Below are 20,896 nucleotides of genomic sequence, written 5' to 3' on the forward strand. Positions count from 1 at the left end.
ACTAATGAGACATATATTGGCTTATAGTCCATTAAATAGAGTTTAACTTTCAGTATGGGACGAAAAAAAAATAAGCTATCAGTAAAAAGTTATGACTGTTTGAAAAATTGTAGTAGTTTACGCGCTAATCTCAGGAACTACTGGTCCGATTTGAAAAAATATTTTTGTTATGGATAGCCCATTTATTAAGGATGGTTTTAGGATAAATAACATCACCCGACAACCAATAGGGGCGGAGCAGTAAAGACAAATGTTGTAAAAATGAGAAATATTATTCAAACTATTTTCACGCGTACAAAGTCGTAGGCACAGCTAGTGCTATTTAATAAAATTCATCTATAACCCCGCGCCACATGCGACATGATATAACATGCGTAGATTAGTCCAAAATGTGCAATGGATAGAATGATATTAAGAACATTTTTCTAATGAAAAGGTAAAAAACAGACTTTTCATTCAGTCATAACTTTTTACTGACTGCATATTTTTGATTGCGGTTTGGTTATAATGAATCAGTATTTAGTAGACTATTTTACTACATAGGTCTCGTTAGTGGTGGACATTTGGACCACACTCCATACATTTTTGGTCATTGTCCTTTAATGATATTTCTTGTATGTAGAGTTCCTAGTCTTTATTTTACAGTGAGACTTCAAGTTATAAATGTTAGAACTCTTTATTATATGGTCAGTTAGTGATCTGGAAGGTAGGTAAATAAACTATAGGTAACCTCAGTCAGTGCCTGGGTGCCTGGTGATTTCGTAGCGTCAGTGAGACTTTCTCCTTCAGAATTATATGATTTGTCAAGTCACAATATATTATGTCAATGTCACCCCTCCCATGCCGCTCCCATTCTTTAGGCACTGACTTTGATAAGTATCATACAGTCATTTTGAGTCAGTCTGTAGGAAGAAACTCTATCCTATCTCGCTCGAGGCAAAGTTCCTCAAATGCCAAAGGAAGAGCTGTTGAAGCATATGGAAATAATAAATTCTTATTAAAATGGAATAGAGATAATAAGTTTGCTCTTTCAGGACGTATAATAACAGGGCTAGGGATCGGCATGTCAATGGGTGCGCCAAGGATCTACGTCACGGAGATATCGTTGCCGAACATGCGTGGGACAGTCGGGGCCCTCCCCAACCTGGCTATGTCTATGGGCTTAACAATACTGGTAAACAATTAGGAACCTCCTATTCTCAAATTTTAGGAATTCAATTGCCTCGGTCTAACACTTCTCTGGTGCCCAAGACAATGTAACTTAAAGCCTGGTCTCCAGCTCGTGTTTTGTCCTACATAATCAACAAAAACATGTCAACATTCAACAAAATTGGCGACAGAAAATGATGAAAAAACACGCGCTGTAGATCCGGCTTAACACTGTGCGACTCACTGTAATAAAGAGATTTCAGTGCAAAGCCAGTTTTGATACCTTTTGTCGAAGAACTTAAATTGGTTGCTGTTACGAATAACAATATATTTTTGTGTTTATTGAGATCGTTTTTTCTGTAACTAAGAATTGTTTTCATTTGTTAGAACTACTTATCCATATTTTCAGGCAGCATTTGGAGCTTTTCTGAAATGGACTACAATATGCTACGTTTGCGGAGCGTATTCATTATTCCTCTTCTTATTCAACATGTTGCTACCCGAAACTCCATATTTCGTGCTCCTCAAAGGCACAGAAGAAAACGCCAGAAAGACCTTAAAATGGTTCAGATCGAAGAAATATAAGGTGGACAGGGAAATTAATGATCTAATGGAATACAAGACGGTGAACAACATTCGTAGGTTATATTCTTGATTTTGTGAAATTGTAAGACTTTTTTTAATGTGACCTGTGTGTGGGCTGAGTGTGAGTTTACATCAAATGCGCTCACCAGTGAGCACGTTTAAAAATTGTATGAAAATTTTAGTTTTTCAACGTTTCCCGCTAGGGGCGCTGTATCCGTCATACATAATTTAATGTCATTTTTTGACGCGCTCACAAGTGAGCACGTTTGATGTAAGTACTCACTTATGCTCTTTGGTACTCACACTAGGCCCTTTGTACTCTTCTGTCTCCAAATGATACTAATACTTATTCAAAGACTCGAACTTGATCAGCCATTTAAAATCCGATCTTTTTAAACTCCACTTGCGTGATGCAGTATTAACGTATGCTTAAAAGGACATCATCCACGTTTCATATATTTTTGGTCCAAAATCAAAAGTGCCGGCCAACAAAAAAAAAATGCTGTATTCTGACAGAATACGTCTGCCTTAGCATTTGTTACTATGGCACCAAAGCCGTAGCTCCACTGTGCGTCGAGTATTTGAGATCTAAAAGTCATCGATTATTCATACATTTTTTGTTCAAAATCAAAAGTGTCGGCCAATAAAAAAAAAGTGCTGTGTTCTGACAGAATACGTCCGCCTTAGCATTTGTTACTATGGCACCAAAGCTGTAGCACCACTATGCGTCGAGTATTTGAGATCTAAAATTCATCGACGATTCATACATTTTTTGTTCAAAATCAAAAGTGTCGGCCAATAAAAAAAAAAGTGCTGTGTTCTGACAGAATACGTCCGCCTTAGTATTTGTTACTATGACACCAAAGCTGTAGCACCACTGTGCATCGTAGTATTTGAGATCAAAGTCAGTCGTTTCATATATTTTTAGAGCTCAAATACTACGATGCACAGTGGTGGCCATAGTAATAAATGCTAAGGCGGACGTATTCTATCAGAATACAGCACTTTTATTTTTTGGCCGGCACTTTTGATTTTGGACCAAAATGGATGATATCCTTTAATTAATATGCAGAATATTCAAGTTTTTCTGACAATCATAGAATTTTATGTTCAAGAATCTCTAGATTCTTGTTGAAAAATGTGAGCTAAAGCTAAACACGTCTTAAAGTTATGAAAACAAAATGCACACTTTCCACATAGGTCCTGTATTCACATGAATACACACACAAATACATTATTTTAATTTCAGATTACAGTTTAAAGAAGAGTTATGCCTTTTGTTCACTAAAGGAGTGTGCAGACCATTCTGGATTGTATTCATTTATATTTTACTATCACAGATTTCAGGGGTTACAATCATTTTCATGTGGACCATAGAACTTATAGAGGTAACATTTTTTTGTGTAAGTAGTCAAAATACAGGGAACATTGGCAGATCGGCATAAAATTAACCTCTGAAGTTCAATATCAAACTGGATAACAATTTTAAACAATTTGAATTGATATTTTTTTTTTCCGAAAATTCAAACCGTCCATTTTTTAATACATTTCATAATTTTCTCTCTCTTCACCGACATCAAGAGCGACTTTAATTTCTTATTTTAATATTTTAATTTAGTATACGCACAGTAGGTATTTAAAATAAAAAATTTAAATACCTACTGTGCGTATACTACTACACAGTGGAAAAAAGGAAAAACAAGAGACAAAACGTGAACTCATGTTTTGCTGACCTTTGTCTTACACCCTTTATTATCTTCCGTATCTCTCACCATTTTGTAAAATTTTCAGGGATCTAACTCGTCAGTTGACGCCAACTTGGGCAACTTTGCAATGGGCATGACAAGGTTTATTACTGGAATCTTTTCTTCGTTGATGTTGTACAGAATTGGAAGGAAACCTCAGGCGTTGATATCAAGTAAGCAATCAGTTTGAGTCTGGCAGGCATGAAGTAAGCAATTTGTTTTTATATACTTTTCCTGCATTGTCGACTCAACTTTCGCTCTTAGAAACTCGTAGCTTTTTTACCCTACTACGGCGTAGTCAAGAGGAAAGTTTTATTAATGTTAGGTATGTATTTTGTACCTCGGTATATTGTTCCGTAGCGTCTATACTTACTATTCATCTAATATTTTGATGAATAAGATATCAATCGATTTGTTGTGTAACAAAGCCTACATTTTAAGGTGAACACACTTATCCGAGCCAAACAAGTCGAGCGAAATTTTTTTTTCCGTAGACGACTTACAATTTTTTGAACTTGTTATCTTGTTGCATCTTGTACATTTTGGTGTTGCAGGTGTCGGTGTAGGATTATCATTCATAGCTCTGGGCTCGTACATTCACTCCAAGAGCCCGCCCAGCGTCATTCCCGTGGTGTGCTACGTGTCCACCGTCATGTTCGCCACCCTCGGCTACTACACCATACCGCTTCTGATCATGTACGAACTGTATCCATTGCAGGTCAGTTTTAGCTGTTAGTCTCCCTAGACCGCCATATTTTGTACAGTGGCCTCCAGTTCCAGTTAGCATTTCGGTTTTTTCTCTCGCTTTCATCTAATGGTGATTCTTTGCGATAGAACGAGACGACATGACCGGAAAGGGGTAGCTGGAACTGTGACCCTTATACTTTATTTAGATAAAAACAAGGATCGAAAGGATTAAAATGACTCTATTATTTAGAAAAAATATAATTACTATAGGTAAGACACGTAGATTTTATGCTATGAATGCTGAAAGACAAATATGGTGACAATGTAAGTGTAATTTAAGCTACAGTAGATGACTACAATACTACATAGGTACTTAAAAAGTCGCATTGGTCATGGGGTCTCCCACTACAACCCGATTGAGAATACGTCTCTCCCTCGCACTCATCCGCACGCCTCCCCCCGTTGGTCCCATCCGTACCAGAGCGTCGATGTGACGTCACTGCTACCAGTACGGCTAGCAAAAATTTTCGAGTTAGAATCGTTTGCGTATTCGAATCGCCATCAAAAGATTTAGCACGAAAACTACAACGGCGCCCTTGTGAACGTGTCGTAAAGTGAACTTAGTATGAGATATGATTGCATGAAACTTATTTTGAGAATCAAAATTGTCACGTTATCGTTTCATTCGATGGTTGAGTATCGAATTTTGTCGAGTACGCAAACGGTTCGAAGACGAAAGTTGTTCATGCTAGAGGTACAGGTGCGCAGTTAACTCAATCGGGTTAAAGGTCAAAAGTCGTTTACCACAATACAGACAAGGTACTACCTTATTTTGAATATTTTCAGGTGCGTGGATTATTGGGTGGCATCACAGTGTCGTTGTTGAATTTCATGATATTTGGAGTGAATAAATTGTATCCATATTTACGAAATCTAATCGGAATCGCTAATATAACTTTATGCTTTGGAACTTCTTCTTTATTAGGTGAGCCACTCCTACCTCTTAATTCAGTCTTTTTTTCACAATAAAATATAGCTCGTAGAACTTTTGACTCGTTCATTAACAAAAATGTTGCGTAAGTCTGCATTTTTCAAAATAACAGTTGTTTTCAGGCAGCATATACCTCTACTTCTACTTGCCAGAGACAAAAGGGCTGACTCTCCAAGAAATAGAGGAGTACTTCAACGATCGTCGCGCCACGCTAGTGTCACAGCGCCACGTGATTGCCGCACAACTTAGCCAGGGGTCTTCATCAAGGAACGTCGACAGAAACGCAACCAAGTCACAAGATATGAAGAAGCAAAAATCGGAGAATAAATCGGAGAACAAATCAGAGAATAAATCAGACCAGGACAAATCAGATGTACTGCAGTTGAGGAAGAAAAAGAAAGACAGACAGAGTGAAGGGTCTACAAGTGCTTCAAAGGATGAGAGAGAATAAGTGAAATTATGGTAATAGTTAAATTAATGTGGTAAAGCCATATTTCAAAAGGAGTTTAGGAACAGACGGGAAGGTTTTTTATGAAAATATGTCTTCTTGTACGAGTATGTATTAAGAAAGTGTTACAGTAAATAGAGCTATTGTCATAATACATGTGGTGCATGTCTTTGATTTTTATCAAGTAGAAACCCTACACACTGAAATTGGAGTAATTAAAAAGCTCCTTAAAAAATGGGCCAATCAGGAAACGTTTCTGAGAGCTACTTCATCTATACATTGCAAGTGCTAGGAGTTTCAATTTTTGCATGGGGGTTCCTTTTAGAACGTAGGTGCTCACTAAGAATTTTACAAAACTCCAGCCCTAAAGGGGTAAAAAGCGTACGAAGACGCGGGCGGCCGCCAGTTCAAACGAAAAATACAAATGCAATTAGAATATACTTAACTTAGTTTATTTCCACAATACATTCGCTTCTTTACACGTTAGCAACAGCAGTCAAAATCTTCTCCATGACACTAATTCCCCTCCTGTACTCATCAACATGGATCCTCTCATCATGAGCGTGGAGGAGCCGAGGCGTGTTGATAATTGGAGAGAAGCTGATGACCGGGATGCCCTGGTTGCGGACGAAACGGGCGTCTGTCGCCCCGGGGCAGATGGTGCAGTTCATTTTGTAGCCCCTGTACGAGAGAAAATAGTTTGAAATCTGGGTCAGTAACTTTTGCAATTGCAACAGTCTTATCATCATCATGAGGTTGTAAAGCCTTCACTGTAAGAGCACAACCACGGATCACAGAAACTAAAGTCGGCCGTTTGGTGTAGTGGTTCGAAACGGACTATTATTCCGGAGGTAGCGGGTTCGATTCCCGCACAGTACAAACATTTGTGTGCATGAACATATTTGTTTGTATTGGACTGGGTGTTTTCTATGTATAATAAGTATGTATTTACAAAAAAAAAAAAAGTATTTAAGTATGTTTATATCCGTTGTCTAGTACCCATAGTACAAGCTTTGCTTAGTTTGGGACTAGAAGCGCAGTGTAAAATGTCCAAGGATATATATAAAGGGAAAAGTGAAAAGGGGGCGGGGCCAGTCGACACTGGCCAGCGTCACAGCGATATGCCCAAAAACAGAACACATTGCTCGCGACAGCATTGCATACCACGATGTCATAAAGCTGGAAAAAGTAGCTAATGTCATTAAATCTTGCGGTCTGTCTTAATTAAAAGGTAGATAAGTACCAAAAAGTATGATAGTTATCGGGTTTATCTGTAAACTCTAACTTTTCTCAGCATTTAATTATGGTATCAGATACTTCAAAATCTAATATTGCAATACAAAGGACTGTTTTGTCCTTATTTTACTTACATGTCATTGACGACACTTTTCATGGCGGTCCAGAAAGGAATGCTGCCGTCAATCCTCGTACTTTTGATCTCTGGGTTCTTTTTGTAGTATTCGAGTGTAACACCGTCTCCTGCTTCCTCACACCAGGATTTGATCTTAAAAGTAAGATTGAAAGAGTTAATATTATTTTTAGATTGAAGAAGAACTAGGTAGGTAAGTAAGTACACTCTTTGGTACAAAATAACTATGAAGATTAACGCCCGTATCACCAACGGTGCTTGCTTAAGTGAAGCAGCAAATCGAACGCACAGCGTTGAATAGAGCTCTGTGATTGGTTCTGTGAGACCTCATAGTAATGTTTGTGAATACGTAAATCGTAAGCGTAAATCGTTAGGAACAAAACACACGAGCCACAAGCGGGTGATTCCATACTTTTGCTCGTAAGGATACATAATTGTGCAAAATAAAGAACCATAAATATTTTTAAGCTGAAGTGCTACATAACTAATAACTGTAGTATTACGACTTGCTTGATTGATAAAGAAAATTTTTTTTACCATGTCTTCGAGTTCCTGGTGGTCAAGGTCAGGCGGGATTCTCATATCGAACGAGACTGACAAAAACTCTGGCAAAACGTTCACTAGAACTCCACCCTGTAACAAAAATACACGAAGCACTAAAGAAATAAAGCTAAATAATTAAAAACTGTCCTAATTAATTTAATGTTTGACAAGCTCTAACCATCTGATGATAAAGAGCTTTGTCATGTTTATTAATTTAACGATCAATTAACACAAATACAATAAAAATTCTTATTCGCACATAAAATGTTAAATGCCTGGGTACAATTAGCTCATTAATACTCAACATTACTCTATTTTTTAACTTAAAAATGTGTCTGTAATAAATAGGTACACTTATTTTTGGTATTTGCGGGAAAAATTGATCTTAACCTGTAACTAAATTAAATAATTAGATGGATTACCTCAGTCTGTGTCAAGTTGACAGTTATAACATTTCCATAGGGTGTACCAGAAACCAGCTTTTTCCTTTCCTCCTCACGTAGTTTCATGAACTTGCTGATCACATAGTGAAGCTGAAAAATATATAAAACTTTTAACTAGGAAGGTACTAATCGGCCACAGTTCCAGCTACCAGTTTCCGGTCATGTCGTCTCGTTCTATCGCGAATAATCACCATTGATGAGAGCGAGAGAAAAAATGGAAATGGGTAGCTGGCATTGTGGCCGCTAGTACACAGTACTCGAATCACATTTTATCCTAAAGAAAAACACATTAAAATAAAGAGATATAACATATTCATTTCACAAGCTAGGATACAAAAGTGTGGTACAAAATAGAGAAATTTTACGACCATTTTTATTAATTACGTGACAAACAGCTAGATACTTTCTGTGTCTTTCTAACTGATTTACACAACGAAGCTGCAGGCATAAGCTAGTAACATAAAACATAGACTAAATAGCCACCAAATATTGATCATGAAGAGCACTGAACTGGAAAACTGTGGCAACGCTTTGCATTCACACGCAATACCTATTTATTCTGACATAGGAATTTGTTGCAAAATTAACTCATTATTTAGGCAAAAACTTATTTAGTACGAGTAATTTATACTGCCTTAGTTTATCGATTGAATTAAAGGTTGCAATATAGTCGCTCTATCAGTCTGTCTGTCGCTCTAGCATTATCATGCCCTAGTAACTAAAATAGCCCTTTTTTCTGGCGCAGTCGGGTAAAAATATAGATAATTTTCTAACACTAGTCATATTTTTTGTCGTTTATCTTTTGACTTACTTTTTCCCCGGCTGTGTTGTCATTTAGTAGGGATCCATGGCCTGGGATTCCAGTGCACGTCACCTTTAACGCTACAATAAAATAACAATTAAAACATCTTAAAAATACACAAGGCTAAAATTAAATGCCCGAAATTCATCAAGCCAAAGACATGTCACATAATAGGTTCTAAACCTAAACATCCTGGTAGAGAATACCACATTAAGTTTTGTACCCCTTTTTTGTGTGTGCAATAAAGAATTTCAATAAATAAAACAAATATTTGAACTCCATAACCACTTAACTCCAGAACAAATAGGAGGTGTTGAAGATAAACGCTTTAGTTTGATAAAATCAATCTTGGTAGAGTCATACAGAAAATAATAATCGGGTCTCGCACTTAGAAATCCTCTTTTTACCTCTACGACTTTTTATTCTCTAATTAGCTTGTGAAAAGGCTCAAATTGCTCAATTTAGTTACGAAAATACTGAGTTATTGTCGCCGATGTACATCTTAATGGTAGCTAGGCTTGGATCTGCTATCTAGTCACACACTGGTTGCTTGGTTCAGATAAAATCGGTAATTATGTTTTGCAAGTTTTAAGCTAGGTAATTAAGTAAGAATGTTATTAATTTCGCAAAAGTACTCGTATGANTGACAGAGTTAATGGAACATTTGGTAAGAGAGTGGGTTCATTAATTATTCTGAAGCCATATTTTATAGTTATTGCTTCATTAGCACTGTATACATTTATTTATAGGATCACACAACTTGGCTAAGGCTCTTATGGTGTGCAATTTTGCAATTTTATAACGAAACACTACTGAAACTCAGTTAATGTGGTCATAGAACAATGTGCAAGCATTATGAAATTACACTGAACTCGTACTGAAGTATAAATCAATAGTCATTAAATTGATTTGTCCGGTGATTAGTTTTTTGATTGACCTTTAAATAAATCACAAAAAAGTTCTCGAGTGGCGACCACGGGCCGGAAGACAGGTAGGAGAAGGTCGCTCGAAAAATCTGGATGCAATGCGGGCGGCGCAGGACCGGTCGTTATGAAAATCCTTGGGAGAGGCCTTTGTCCAACAGTGGACGTCATATAGCTGAAATGAACGAAATGAATCACAACTTTGAATCAATGCTTGGGTTGGAATCGAGATTTAGGCTGGGTTACACCATCTTACTTTGACTGTAACAAACGTCAAAAATATGTCAAACTCCACACAAAAATCACCGGGTATCGTTATAGTTACGGTCAAAGATTAGTAGTGCAACTCAGCCTTAAACTTCGTTTCATTACAAGCTTAAATGAACCTAATATTTTGTCAATAGGGACATGGGACCCAGTGGCCAGTTTTCATTTAAGGTTGTAGGAACAAAGCCTTTTACTTACGTCTGCTAGTTCTCTCTCCGTTAAAAGCTTCATACACATCGCCGGTGCCGGGCATACTCTCGTCCAGCCCGAAGCCAACGTTCAGTCTTCGGAACTCTTCCGACTTGGAAAACACCTCCATTCCGTCAGCGCTGCCTATTTCTTCATCTGGGAAGTTCCATTATGATGATGAATTTCATAAAAAACTAGCGGCCGCCCGCGACTTCGTACGCGTCGATCCCGTTTTACCCCCTTCCCGCTTTTCCATTGAATTTTTTCCTGAATTTTCTTTGCTATAAACCTCACGGAGCCCGAGACCTTTCCAACGAATGCAAAACCGTGGAAATCGGTTCGTGCGTTCTGGAGTTATAGCGTCAGGGAGGAAAACCCGACTTATTTTTATATAGTAGAAGATGATGGTGATGAGTAGGTAGAACTGCTTTTTGTTTAAAAACACATTCAAAAATACGAGTATATGTAATTACTAATAGCTAAGTGAAGACCATTAATAATATGTTAATCTATCATAATACTATAGCTCTAAATACTCGTAGTAATAATTTATAACTGATCTAAAGAAGTTAAACTTCTAATAGATGTATTTATAAGATAACAGAATTTGATAATGATATTAATTAAGTACCTAATCAGGTTGTGTTTATTTAACTTTATTTATTCGTTATCTAGTCGCCATCATCTTGACAACAATATTTTGTTTATTGTTGTGCTTATCTCGGAGCTCTACCTATTCTTTAATACCGACTATACCGATATTATTTATTTATAGTTAGATAAGTACTAATTGGATTTAATTGATATCAAGCTTTAGGATTTAGGCAGGCTCATAGTGGAACGAGAGATGGGTAGAACACCAACTCGGTGGACCAACGATCCGTGAAAGTTGCGGGAAGCACTTAGATGCAGGTCATTTTGAAAATCTTTGGGGAAGGCATCCATTTAGCAGTCCGGCAGTGCATTTCATGGCCTTTGTAAATCAGTAGACGTCATTTGGCTGAAACGACGAGAGGTGGCGAAGTGGTTAAGTAGATCCCTTTGCTCCCGGGAACTAATGCCTGTTTTACCATCAATCCCTATTTTTAAAGTGACCCATATGATAGCACATATATGAATTTTGTTTTCATAGGGGTCACTTTAGGGATTGATGGTGAATAAAAACGGATAAAAGACACCAGTACGTTTATATTGAGACTAATAAAGTTCTAGTTTTTGGGGACATGCTTAACACAGCTGACGTGTACAGTTCTTTTCAAACTAACCTCAGCGTTCAGTTCCCTGTCAAAAATCCTGGATTCTTTGAACATGCTTACCAGGGACAAAGCTGACGTGTACAGTCCTTTTCAGTCTGACTCCATTGTTTTTCAGCGCCCTGACAGCTTCTAGGTGCATCATACCCACTCCCTTCATGTCCTGGGTGCCTCGCGCGTATATGAACCCATCTTCTGATATTACCGCTTCGAAAGGTGGGTGAGTCCAATGTTCCTGATGATGACAGTGAATGTTAAAAGATAAAGAGAACTATTTTGGGATACTTAGCATGTAGCAATAAGCAATACTTATGCCCATAATTCAATATACTCAATGGTTCTGGGGTCGACAAATGGTGGTTAGGAGTTATGGCTTGAGAAGTTTTGAGATAGGTAGGAATGCTTCGAACGACCCACAATGATGTCAGATAGCCGAGTTGGAAACCACTCTTGTGGTTTAAAACATCTTGATGAGGAAGTTTCTATTTTGCAGTAGCATTAAAGTGAAGTCCCCTTTCTGACAAGAATAGACGTTTCCATTGTTTTAAAAAAAAAAGTAATTTTACCTTAGACTCAGTGGCGCCTGCTTTTAAAACATAAGTGATTACTACTGAATGAATGTTAAAATAAAAGCAGAAAAGAAAAAACGTTTCGCACCTACATCTGTTCAAAGCTCATAAACTCTCGTGGCTACAAACCTCATAAACAGGGACTACGTCCATATGCGAGTTGAGGAGGATGGAAGGTAGCTCAGGATTTGTCCCGGTCCACGTGATCACCACCACCGGCTTGCGTGGCACCAGCTCGTGGACTGATACTGGTAGGTCCAAGTCCTTCGCTTGGCCTTTGAGGAACTTCACGCAGTCACCTGCGTTGTAAATGTTTTTAATTCTTTTAGAAAAGCATAGATTTGATGTGTTGATTGTTTCTATTGGAGGAGTAAAACACATGGAAGTCTTGGAACCCAGCACCAGGATATTACAGTTACAACTACATACTTTTACTGTATGCGAATAAAATAATGTTTACTGTGTCAAAAAGAATGAGACACTAGAACATCTAGTATGTACTTATTTTATTTTTCACTAAACCCTAAAGGTGTTACTATCTATAGCTTCAACTTAAGTAAGTAGGTACCTACGTAAGTATGTACATTATATTTACACTCTGTTATTACCTAAAAAGTTTAAACTTTCTAGGTAATTTAACTCTACATTTATAGCTACATACCTATGCAGTAGGGTGGAGCGAAAATTTTTTTTTTACATTTGCGTTTGTGAATACCTCTTAAAAGTTGCATCTTGTTGCAAAGGTTACGAGAAAAATAAATAAAAAATATTGCGACCATTTTTTAGCCCTCTACTGGCTTTTGAATATTTCATAAAAGTGAAAAAATAGGACTTTATTGCAAAAATCATAAATTACCTTAGAATAGGTTTTATTTGATAAATAATATATTTTTGTAACTTTAAATATAATATACATCGTAAAAAATAATTGTAAATCATTATAAGCTTGTCATAAACTTAAAACAATACATTAATAAAAGCTTAAAAGCGCCGATTATAAGCAAAACTCACAGTCAGCGCGTAACTTTGCAACTTGAACTGTTGACATCAGAATTAGTCCAGTTACCTATTTTCTTCTTTCTATCTTTGTCTTATGTCTTTATCTTTAGTTGACTGATATGAATCAAGTAGATAGTTCGTAATTGCGTTGTCTAATTTTATTCTTCCAAAGTCAAAATAAAATCGAAATTAATCACTCATAGGGACCTATTTTAGGATCTCCTTCTTTGTTTTTTACCTTAATCAGTGTTACCACTGACACCTGTTTTTTTTTTAAATTAGATAGAGTGATTCAAGAGGAAGATTTTTAAGTATAAGACATTACGTTGTACCTACCTATGCGAAGCAGGGGCGAGTCGCTAATCTATATATATAAAAATGAAACCCGTTTCGCGTTGTCACGGCATCACGTGTGAACGGCTGAACCGATTTCGATAATTCTTTTTTTTAAATGTTTGTGGAAGTCCAAGGATGGTTCTTACGGAAAAAAATATTAAGAAAATCTCTACGCTAAGGCGGTACGAAGTTCGCCGGGTCAGCTAGTTGGAAATAAAAGGTAAACAGCCCGTTGTATTTCTCAATCTTTAGTCGAAACTAATAGGAAAACTTCTTAGCCTGTTGTTATGTTACGATACAACGAATAAAACAATTGTTAAAGTGTTGTTTTAATAAGTATTCACATTTCATTCGCTTTCCATAACCAAAACAATCAGATAACTTCAACGCTAATCTACAGCAATATAAAAAATGCATACAAGAACTATTAGATAGTTTTCTTATAAATCTAGTAATTTGAGCACTTGTAATTGTCCAAAAGATGAGAAATAGCATTATTAGAAAGAGCATTTTCACTAGATCAGAAAAAATTAGAAAAATAGCAACAGGAAGTTTAAATCAGATCAAGCAAAGCAAGACTGATATTGATTACATTATTAAAGTCTTTGTAATCAAATGTTAAGAAAATTACTTTAATTAATTAAACGAGTTATTCAAAGAGTCACGTTTTTTGCACACCCTAAGCATCTTTTGTTAGCTATGATGTACTATGAAAAACAATTATTTATATCAGAGAGCTTGAGACAAATAATGGCAGCAAGAAAAGACAACAAAGTACCTGGAGTATTAGAGCATTCAAGTTCAAGTACCTTTCATTGATATGAATTAATTTTAAAATAGTGAATGTTTCTAAAGCAAAAAATTGATTTAGAAACAATTGAACGAGCAATATTATGACATCTTTCAATACCAATAGAATTGCAATGTTCTAAATAAAAATTTAAAAAAATCTAAATTTTGTGATTTTTCCATATATTTTTTCAATTATTTCTAACAGTGATTTTTCGAATTAAACTTTTTTATTCATAAAATTTATTTTCTATTTACAAAACACCTTTAAATTAATTCTATTTTCATTGTTCTGTTTAAGAATACAAAGATCTTAGAAAATTGCCATACAATAAAAAATAATTAAATTAAAACGACGGTAGAGGGCTAAAAAATACATTTTAAAAATAAAATAAAAATATCCTTGTTATTATCTTGCTCTCATGCAACTTTTAGCAGGTATTCAAGTTCGTTTACGTAACTTTTTTTTTAACCATACAATGACGCTCCACCCTACTATGCAGGAATAGGTAACATTTAATTACAGAGAAAATACTTACTGTAGTCGACATCTGGTTGAACACTGGGAATCCGCAAATACTCCCTAAACCGCTCTATTACTTCGTCTTTTATAGCAGACATTATTAATTTTTATTAATATTCTAAAACACAGTTAAATGTATTGTTTCTCCGATCGCATTACGAACACTGCATTTTTCTCGCCGCTTATCTATTGAGTTAAGTTTCTAGTTGACAATAAAGATAACATAATGTAGAAGATACACATAAAACATTTATCATTGTGTGTAATCTGTAACCAGAGTAAATACAAATGAGTAGGTCATCTTCATAGAAACGCACGGGCGCGGTTTGTAAGTGAGCGCGCCAATACGTATGTGGCGCGCACGCACACACTGACAAAATTTAGCGGGGATTAGCGGGGAGCCAGTCGTGGTTGCGCCGAATTTTGTCAGTGTGTGCGTGCGCGCCGCTCTCGTATATTGGCGCGCTCACATACAAACCGTGCTCAGTGCGTTTCTATGAAGATGACCTACTCATTTGTATTTACTCTGCTGTAACTAAGTGTAGTTTGCTAAGAAAAAATCAATATTCTNTCGTATGACAGAGTTAATGGTACATTTGGTAAGAGAGTGGGTTCATTAATTATTCTGAAGCCATATTTTTTCGTTATTGCTTAATTACCACCGTATAAAGGATCACACAACTTGGCTAAGGCTCTTATGGTGTGCAATTTTGCAATTTTATCTAATGAAACACTACTGAAACACGGATAATGTGGTCATAGAACGATGTGCAAGCATTATGAAATTACTCTGAAATTCACTGAAGTATAAATCAACAGTGAAACAATCGATTTGTCCATAGATTGGTCTAAATATTGTCTTTTTGACTTTAATATAGACTTAGCGTGGGCAAGCCCCCTAGTGGGTGGACCAACGATCTGGAGAAGGTCGCTGAAAGAAACTAATGCGGGCAGCGCAGGACCGCTCGTTATGAAAATCCTTGGACCTCTCCTTCCTTTGTCCAGCAGTGGACGTAATTTAGCTGAAATGATTCACAAGTTTGAATCAATGCTTGGGTTATAGTATTTAGATTAACTACAACGAACTTTCCCATCCGTGACATTGACAGGGGGGCGCCACCGTCAATATCGGACCGCTGGTTCCGATTTTTGCCACGTTGGAAACTCTATAGTTGAACGATGGTGTAAAGTAACTACACTGGTCATCATAAAAATCGACCCACCCGCGACAAGCACTTTCAAACGTATGCGTCCCCACTTCCCACCAATATTACTATACTATATTACCATTTAAAAGCCTAGTTCTAAACTTCATTTCATTAAGGGAAAGGTTTTTATCCCAAAAATGTGTCTGTAGAAGAATCCAGTCACTTCTTCAAAAATGGCTATAAAACTGTTAAGTTGGGATTAATCGCTATCCATCTGTTAAAGAGGACACGTGAAATCATTATTTGGTTTTATAACCATAAAAATTGGTCTAATTGATCCCAGAGGTGAGCCCAAAGTGAGGTCATTTTTCAAGTTTTTCAAGTCACATTTATTGTAGGTATATGTTAATCGTTTATTAAGAAATTAAATGTGTTTTTCTTTAAGGATATTTATTGGGCTTTCAAATAACACCAATATTGTTGGGGCACCATGATTGTGTCAGTAGAAACGAGTTTTCCTGTAAAACGTAGGTGGGCCGATTTTTGTGATGACCAGTGTAGTTCATCTACGAGTTTAAGTTATAGTGCTAGAGAAATACGAATCAATTGTCATTTTTCAAAAGCTACTTACGTCTACTAGTTCTCTCTCCGTTAAAAGCTTCATATACATCGCCGGTGCCGGGCATACTCTCGTCCAGCCCGAAGCCAACGTTCAGTCTTCGGAACTCTTCCGACTTGGAAAACACCTCCATTCCGTCAGCGCTGCCTATTTCTTCATCTGGGAAGTTCCATTATGATGATGAATTTCATAAAAAACTAGCGGCCGCCCGCGACTTCGTACGCGTCGATCCCGTTTTACCCCCTTCCCGCTTTTCCATTGAATTTTTTCCTGAATTTTCTTTGCTATAAACCTCACGGAGCCCGAGACCTTTCCAACGAATGCAAAACCGTGGAAACCGTGGTTCGTGCGTTCTGGAGTTATAGCGTCAGGGAGGAAAACCGGACTTATTTTTATATAGTAGAAGATGATGGTGATGAGTAGGTAGAGCTACTTTTTGTTTAAAAACACATGTAAAAATACGGGTATATGTAATTACTAATATTAATAATATGTTAATCTATCATAATACCATAGCTCGTAGTAATAATTTATAACTGTATCTAAAGAAGTTAAACTACTAATAGATGTATTTATAAGATAACAGAATTTGATAATGATATTAATTAAGTACCTAATCAGGTTGTGTTTATTTAACTTTATTTATTCGTTATCTAGTCGCCATCATCGTGACAACATTATCATTATTTTGTTTATTGTTGTGCTTATCTCAGAGCTCTACCTATTCTTTATTATCGATTATACCGATATTATTTATTGATAGTTAGATAAGTACTAATTGGATTTAATTGATATCAAGCTTTAGGATTTAGGCAGGCTCATAGTGGAACGAGAGATGGGTAAAACACCAACTCGATGGACCAACTATCTGTGAAAGTTGCGGGAAGCACCTAGATGCAGGTCATTTTGGAAATCATCGGGAAGGAATCCATTTAGCAGTCAGGCAGTGGATTTCATTGGGTCGAAACGACGAAAGGTGGCGAAGTGGTTAAGTAGATCCCTTTGTTGGTCCCATGAACTAATGCCTGTTTTTACCATCAATCCCTATTTTTTAAGTGACCCATATGATAACACATAATATGAATTTTGTTTTCATAGGGGTCACTTTAGGGATTGATGGGATGAAAACGGGCATTAGACACCAGTATGTATATCTTGAGACAAATAAAGTTCTGGTTTTTGGGGACATGTTTAACACAGCTGACGTGTACAGTTCTTTTCAAACTAACCTCAGCGTTTTTCAGTTCCCTGTCAAAAATCCTGGATTCTTTGAATATGCTTACCAGGTACAAAACTGACGTGTACAGTCCTTTTCAGTCTGACTCCATTGTTTTTCAGCGCCCTGACAGCCTCTAGGTGCATCATACCCACTCCCTTCATGTCCTGGGTGCCTCGCGCGTATATGAACCCATCCTCTGATATTACCGCTTCGAAAGGTGGGTGAGTCCAATGCTCCTGATGATGAGAGTGAATGTTAAAAGATAAAGAGTGATTTTGGAATACTTTAGGGTAGCTTAGCTTGTAGCAATAAGCAATACTTAATGCCCATAGTCCAGTAAACTCAATGGTTCTGGGGTCGACAAATGGTGGGATAATCTTAAGAGTTAAGACTTGAGAAGTTTTGAAGTAGGTAAATGCTTCGAAGGGCCCACAATGATGTCAGACCACACCTTGTGGTTTAAAACACATAGGAAGTTTCTATGTTGCAGTAACATAAAAGTGAAGTGCCCTTTCTGATCATAATGAAATGAATAGATGTTTTTAAAAAAACGTAATTTCAGCCTAAACTCAGTGGCGCCTGCTTTCAAAACATGAATGATTTCTAGTGAATGAATGTTAAATTAAAAGCAGAAAAGAAAAAAACGTTTAAGTACGTCTGTTCCAAAGCTACAAACCTCATAAACAGGGACAACGTCCATATGAGAGTTGAGGAGGATGGTAGGCAGCTTAGGGTCTGTGCCAGCCCAGGTGATCACCACTACCGGCTTGCGTGGCACCAGCTCGTGGACTGCCACTGGTAGGTCCAAGTCCTTCGCTTGGCCTTTGAGGAACTTCACGCAATCACCTGCGTAACATTTACAATTAATGTTATTAATTATTTTAGAGAGGCATAGATTGTGTTGATTCTACTAGAGGTGTAAAACACATGGAATTCTTGAAACGTAACGGGATTTAGATGTAAGTACAGGAAGGCACTGGATGCAGGCCGCTACCAAGCGGGCAATATGGAAGTTGGAAATCATTGAGGAAGGCCTATGTTCAGCAGTGTGCTGTGACTGAAATGATGAATGATATTGATGAATAAATACAGTAACTAGTTACAGCAAGTCTACTGTCATAAGTGTGCAACTTTTCCTGATGCTCAATCAAAATCAAAATCAAAAATATTTATTCAGTTTAGACCACAAGTGGCACTAATAAACGTCAATAGAAAATAATAAAAAAGAAAAGGTAGCTCTTATGGGGCACTTTACATGTCTCCTTATCTTTTGGGCCCTACCAGCGCTTCGAGACAAACATAATATAGCAAGTGCTGAGAAGAAACGCCGGAACAAACAGCTGACAGTACAGTTACAATAAGCATGATTCTACGAGTATGGGAATAAAAATAAATAATGTTTTACTGTGTCAAAAATAATGAGACACTAAAACATCTAGTTCTAGTATTTTCTTTTTCACTTAAACCTATAGGTGTTACTATCTACTATAGCTACAACTTAAGTAAGTATAAACATGCATTTCCACTCTTATACCTAAAAAGTTCTTATAACTCTACATTTATAGCTACGTATACATGAATAGGTAACAAAAATACTTACTGTAGTCGACATCTGGTTGAACACTGGGAATTCGCAAATACTCCCTAAACCGCTCTATTACTTCGTCTTTTATAGCAGACATTGTTATTTATTTATTAATATTCTGAAACACAGTTAAATGTATTGTTTCTCCGATCGCACTACGAACACTGCATTTTTCTTACCGCTTATCTATTGAGTTAAGTTTCTAGTTGACAATAAAGATAACATAAATGTAGAGGGTTATGTAGAAGATACACATAAAACATTTATCATTGTGTGTAATCTGTAACCAGAGTAAATACAAATGAGTAGGTCATCTTCATAGAAACGCACGGGCGCGGTTTGTATGTGAGCGCGCCAACTCGTATGCGGCGCGCACGCACACACTGACAAAATTTAGCGGGGATTAGCGGGGAGCCTGTCGTGGTTGCGCCGAATTTTGTCAGTGTGTGCGTGCGCGCCGCTTTCGTATATTGGCACGCTCACATACAAACCGTGCTCGGTGCGTTTCTATGAAGATGACCTACTCATTTGTATTTACTCTGCTGTAACTAAGTGTAGTTTGCTAAGAAACAGTAAATATTCTACCAGATCAAAGGTCGATTTTATTTCGGACATGCACAAAGTGTTCTGATACAATCGAAGATACCTATCTATGTTTTCGCTTGATGTCAAGATTATTTATTTCATGATTATCTTTTATTGAAGTGGAGTAGGTAGATTTATTTTGATATGGCTTGATCTCAAGAAATAATCATAAGAATAGAAGAATTTTACGATTTACTTATGATCAAGGAGAACTATTACAACCAGCTATGCCGAACTTACTTACCATTAATTACCACTTACTTACTTACTTTAGGTACTTATTGCTTACCAAGTTGTTGATAAGTTAACAAGTCAAATACCCGCGAAGAAATGCGACAATCTAATGCGTATTCACAAACGGTGAAGCAGCAAATCGAACGTACTGCGTTGAACAGAGCTCTGTGATTGGTTCGTGTGTCACCCTGTGCCTCCTAGCGCACTATGAGACCTCATAGTAATGTTTGTGAATACGGGCTCTTATCATTTGATGAGACCCATAAAACGTCGCCATTTTGTTTAGATGCACAATTTGTGTACATATTTTGAAGTTATTTTAATTACGGGCGCACGTTAACGTGATTAAAACATTCTGAACAGCATGTAGTAATATTAAAATTCAAGAACTAGCAATGCCAAATATTTCAGGAAGTTTGAATTAGATACATTTACAAGTCTTACTAAATGGGCCATTCTTAAATTTGTGCCAATTTTTTTTAAAAAAATTAAAGTTTTTATTTTTAAACTTTTTGCGATGTGTATCGAAAGTATAAACCAAAAGCATACTTTTGATGTATATGGACAACCTTAAAGCCCTCAGAAAGGAAACAAAATAGCCTACGTAAACACGGACGTGACACTGCATGACACGGATGTGACAGTTTTACATTTTTACTGTAATTAATAATATTTATGTTGTTAAATTTATATCATAATAGTTTAAATTGATTAACAATAAAATACACTAAATTCGTTTCATCAACAAAGGTGTTATTTGGTAATATGTACTTTTTCTGAACATCCAAAAATTTAATTAAAATTGAGATCAAAAATACCGTCAGGTAGTTAATATATTTACTAGATAATAAAAAATAGACTTTTTATTATTGGCACTATTTGATCATGCTTCCGAT

At 36.7% G+C, this 20,896-nt stretch overlaps 2 protein-coding genes across 5 annotated transcripts; one reads left to right on the plus strand and one right to left on the minus strand.

Moving 5' to 3' along the window:
- Positions 1-3,533: 3,533 nt before the first annotated feature.
- Positions 3,534-5,956, plus strand: LOC114354274 (facilitated trehalose transporter Tret1-2 homolog). The gene is made up of 4 exons (XM_028306567.1): positions 3,534-3,652; positions 4,034-4,197; positions 5,013-5,151; positions 5,280-5,956. Exons 1-4 carry the CDS (start codon positions 3,568-3,570, stop codon positions 5,606-5,608), a joined length of 717 nt encoding a protein of 238 aa, XP_028162368.1. The 5' UTR covers positions 3,534-3,567; the 3' UTR covers positions 5,609-5,956.
- An 85-nt stretch (positions 5,957-6,041) lies between these two features.
- On the minus strand, positions 6,042-19,350 carry LOC114354272 (aminoacylase-1). Of its 4 annotated transcripts, XM_028306565.1 has the most exons (10): positions 14,627-14,773; positions 12,093-12,262; positions 11,458-11,629; positions 10,255-10,297; positions 10,151-10,152; positions 8,772-8,842; positions 7,940-8,050; positions 7,512-7,607; positions 6,976-7,109; positions 6,042-6,286 (listed from the first exon to the last, which is right to left on the minus strand). In XM_028306565.1, the coding sequence occupies exons 1-10, from the start codon at positions 14,706-14,708 to the stop codon at positions 6,082-6,084; spliced, it is 1,086 nt and encodes a 361-aa protein (XP_028162366.1). In that variant the 5' UTR covers positions 14,709-14,773; the 3' UTR covers positions 6,042-6,081. The 4 variants fall into 4 exon arrangements, with proteins under 4 accessions (XP_028162366.1, XP_028162365.1, XP_028162364.1 ...); XM_028306564.1 differs by lacking the exons at positions 10,151-10,152; positions 10,255-10,297; positions 11,458-11,629; positions 12,093-12,262; positions 14,627-14,773 and adding exons at positions 16,390-16,536; positions 17,661-17,832; positions 18,273-18,442; positions 19,197-19,350; XM_028306563.1 differs by having other exon boundaries at positions 10,151-10,297.
- Between the last annotated feature and the right edge of the window lie 1,546 nt (positions 19,351-20,896).

This window comes from Ostrinia furnacalis, unplaced genomic scaffold (assembly GCF_004193835.3).
Source record: "Ostrinia furnacalis isolate ACB-3 unplaced genomic scaffold, ASM419383v2 OfSCF2036, whole genome shotgun sequence".
In the NCBI taxonomy this organism is placed as follows: Eukaryota; Metazoa; Arthropoda; class Insecta; order Lepidoptera; family Crambidae; genus Ostrinia; species Ostrinia furnacalis.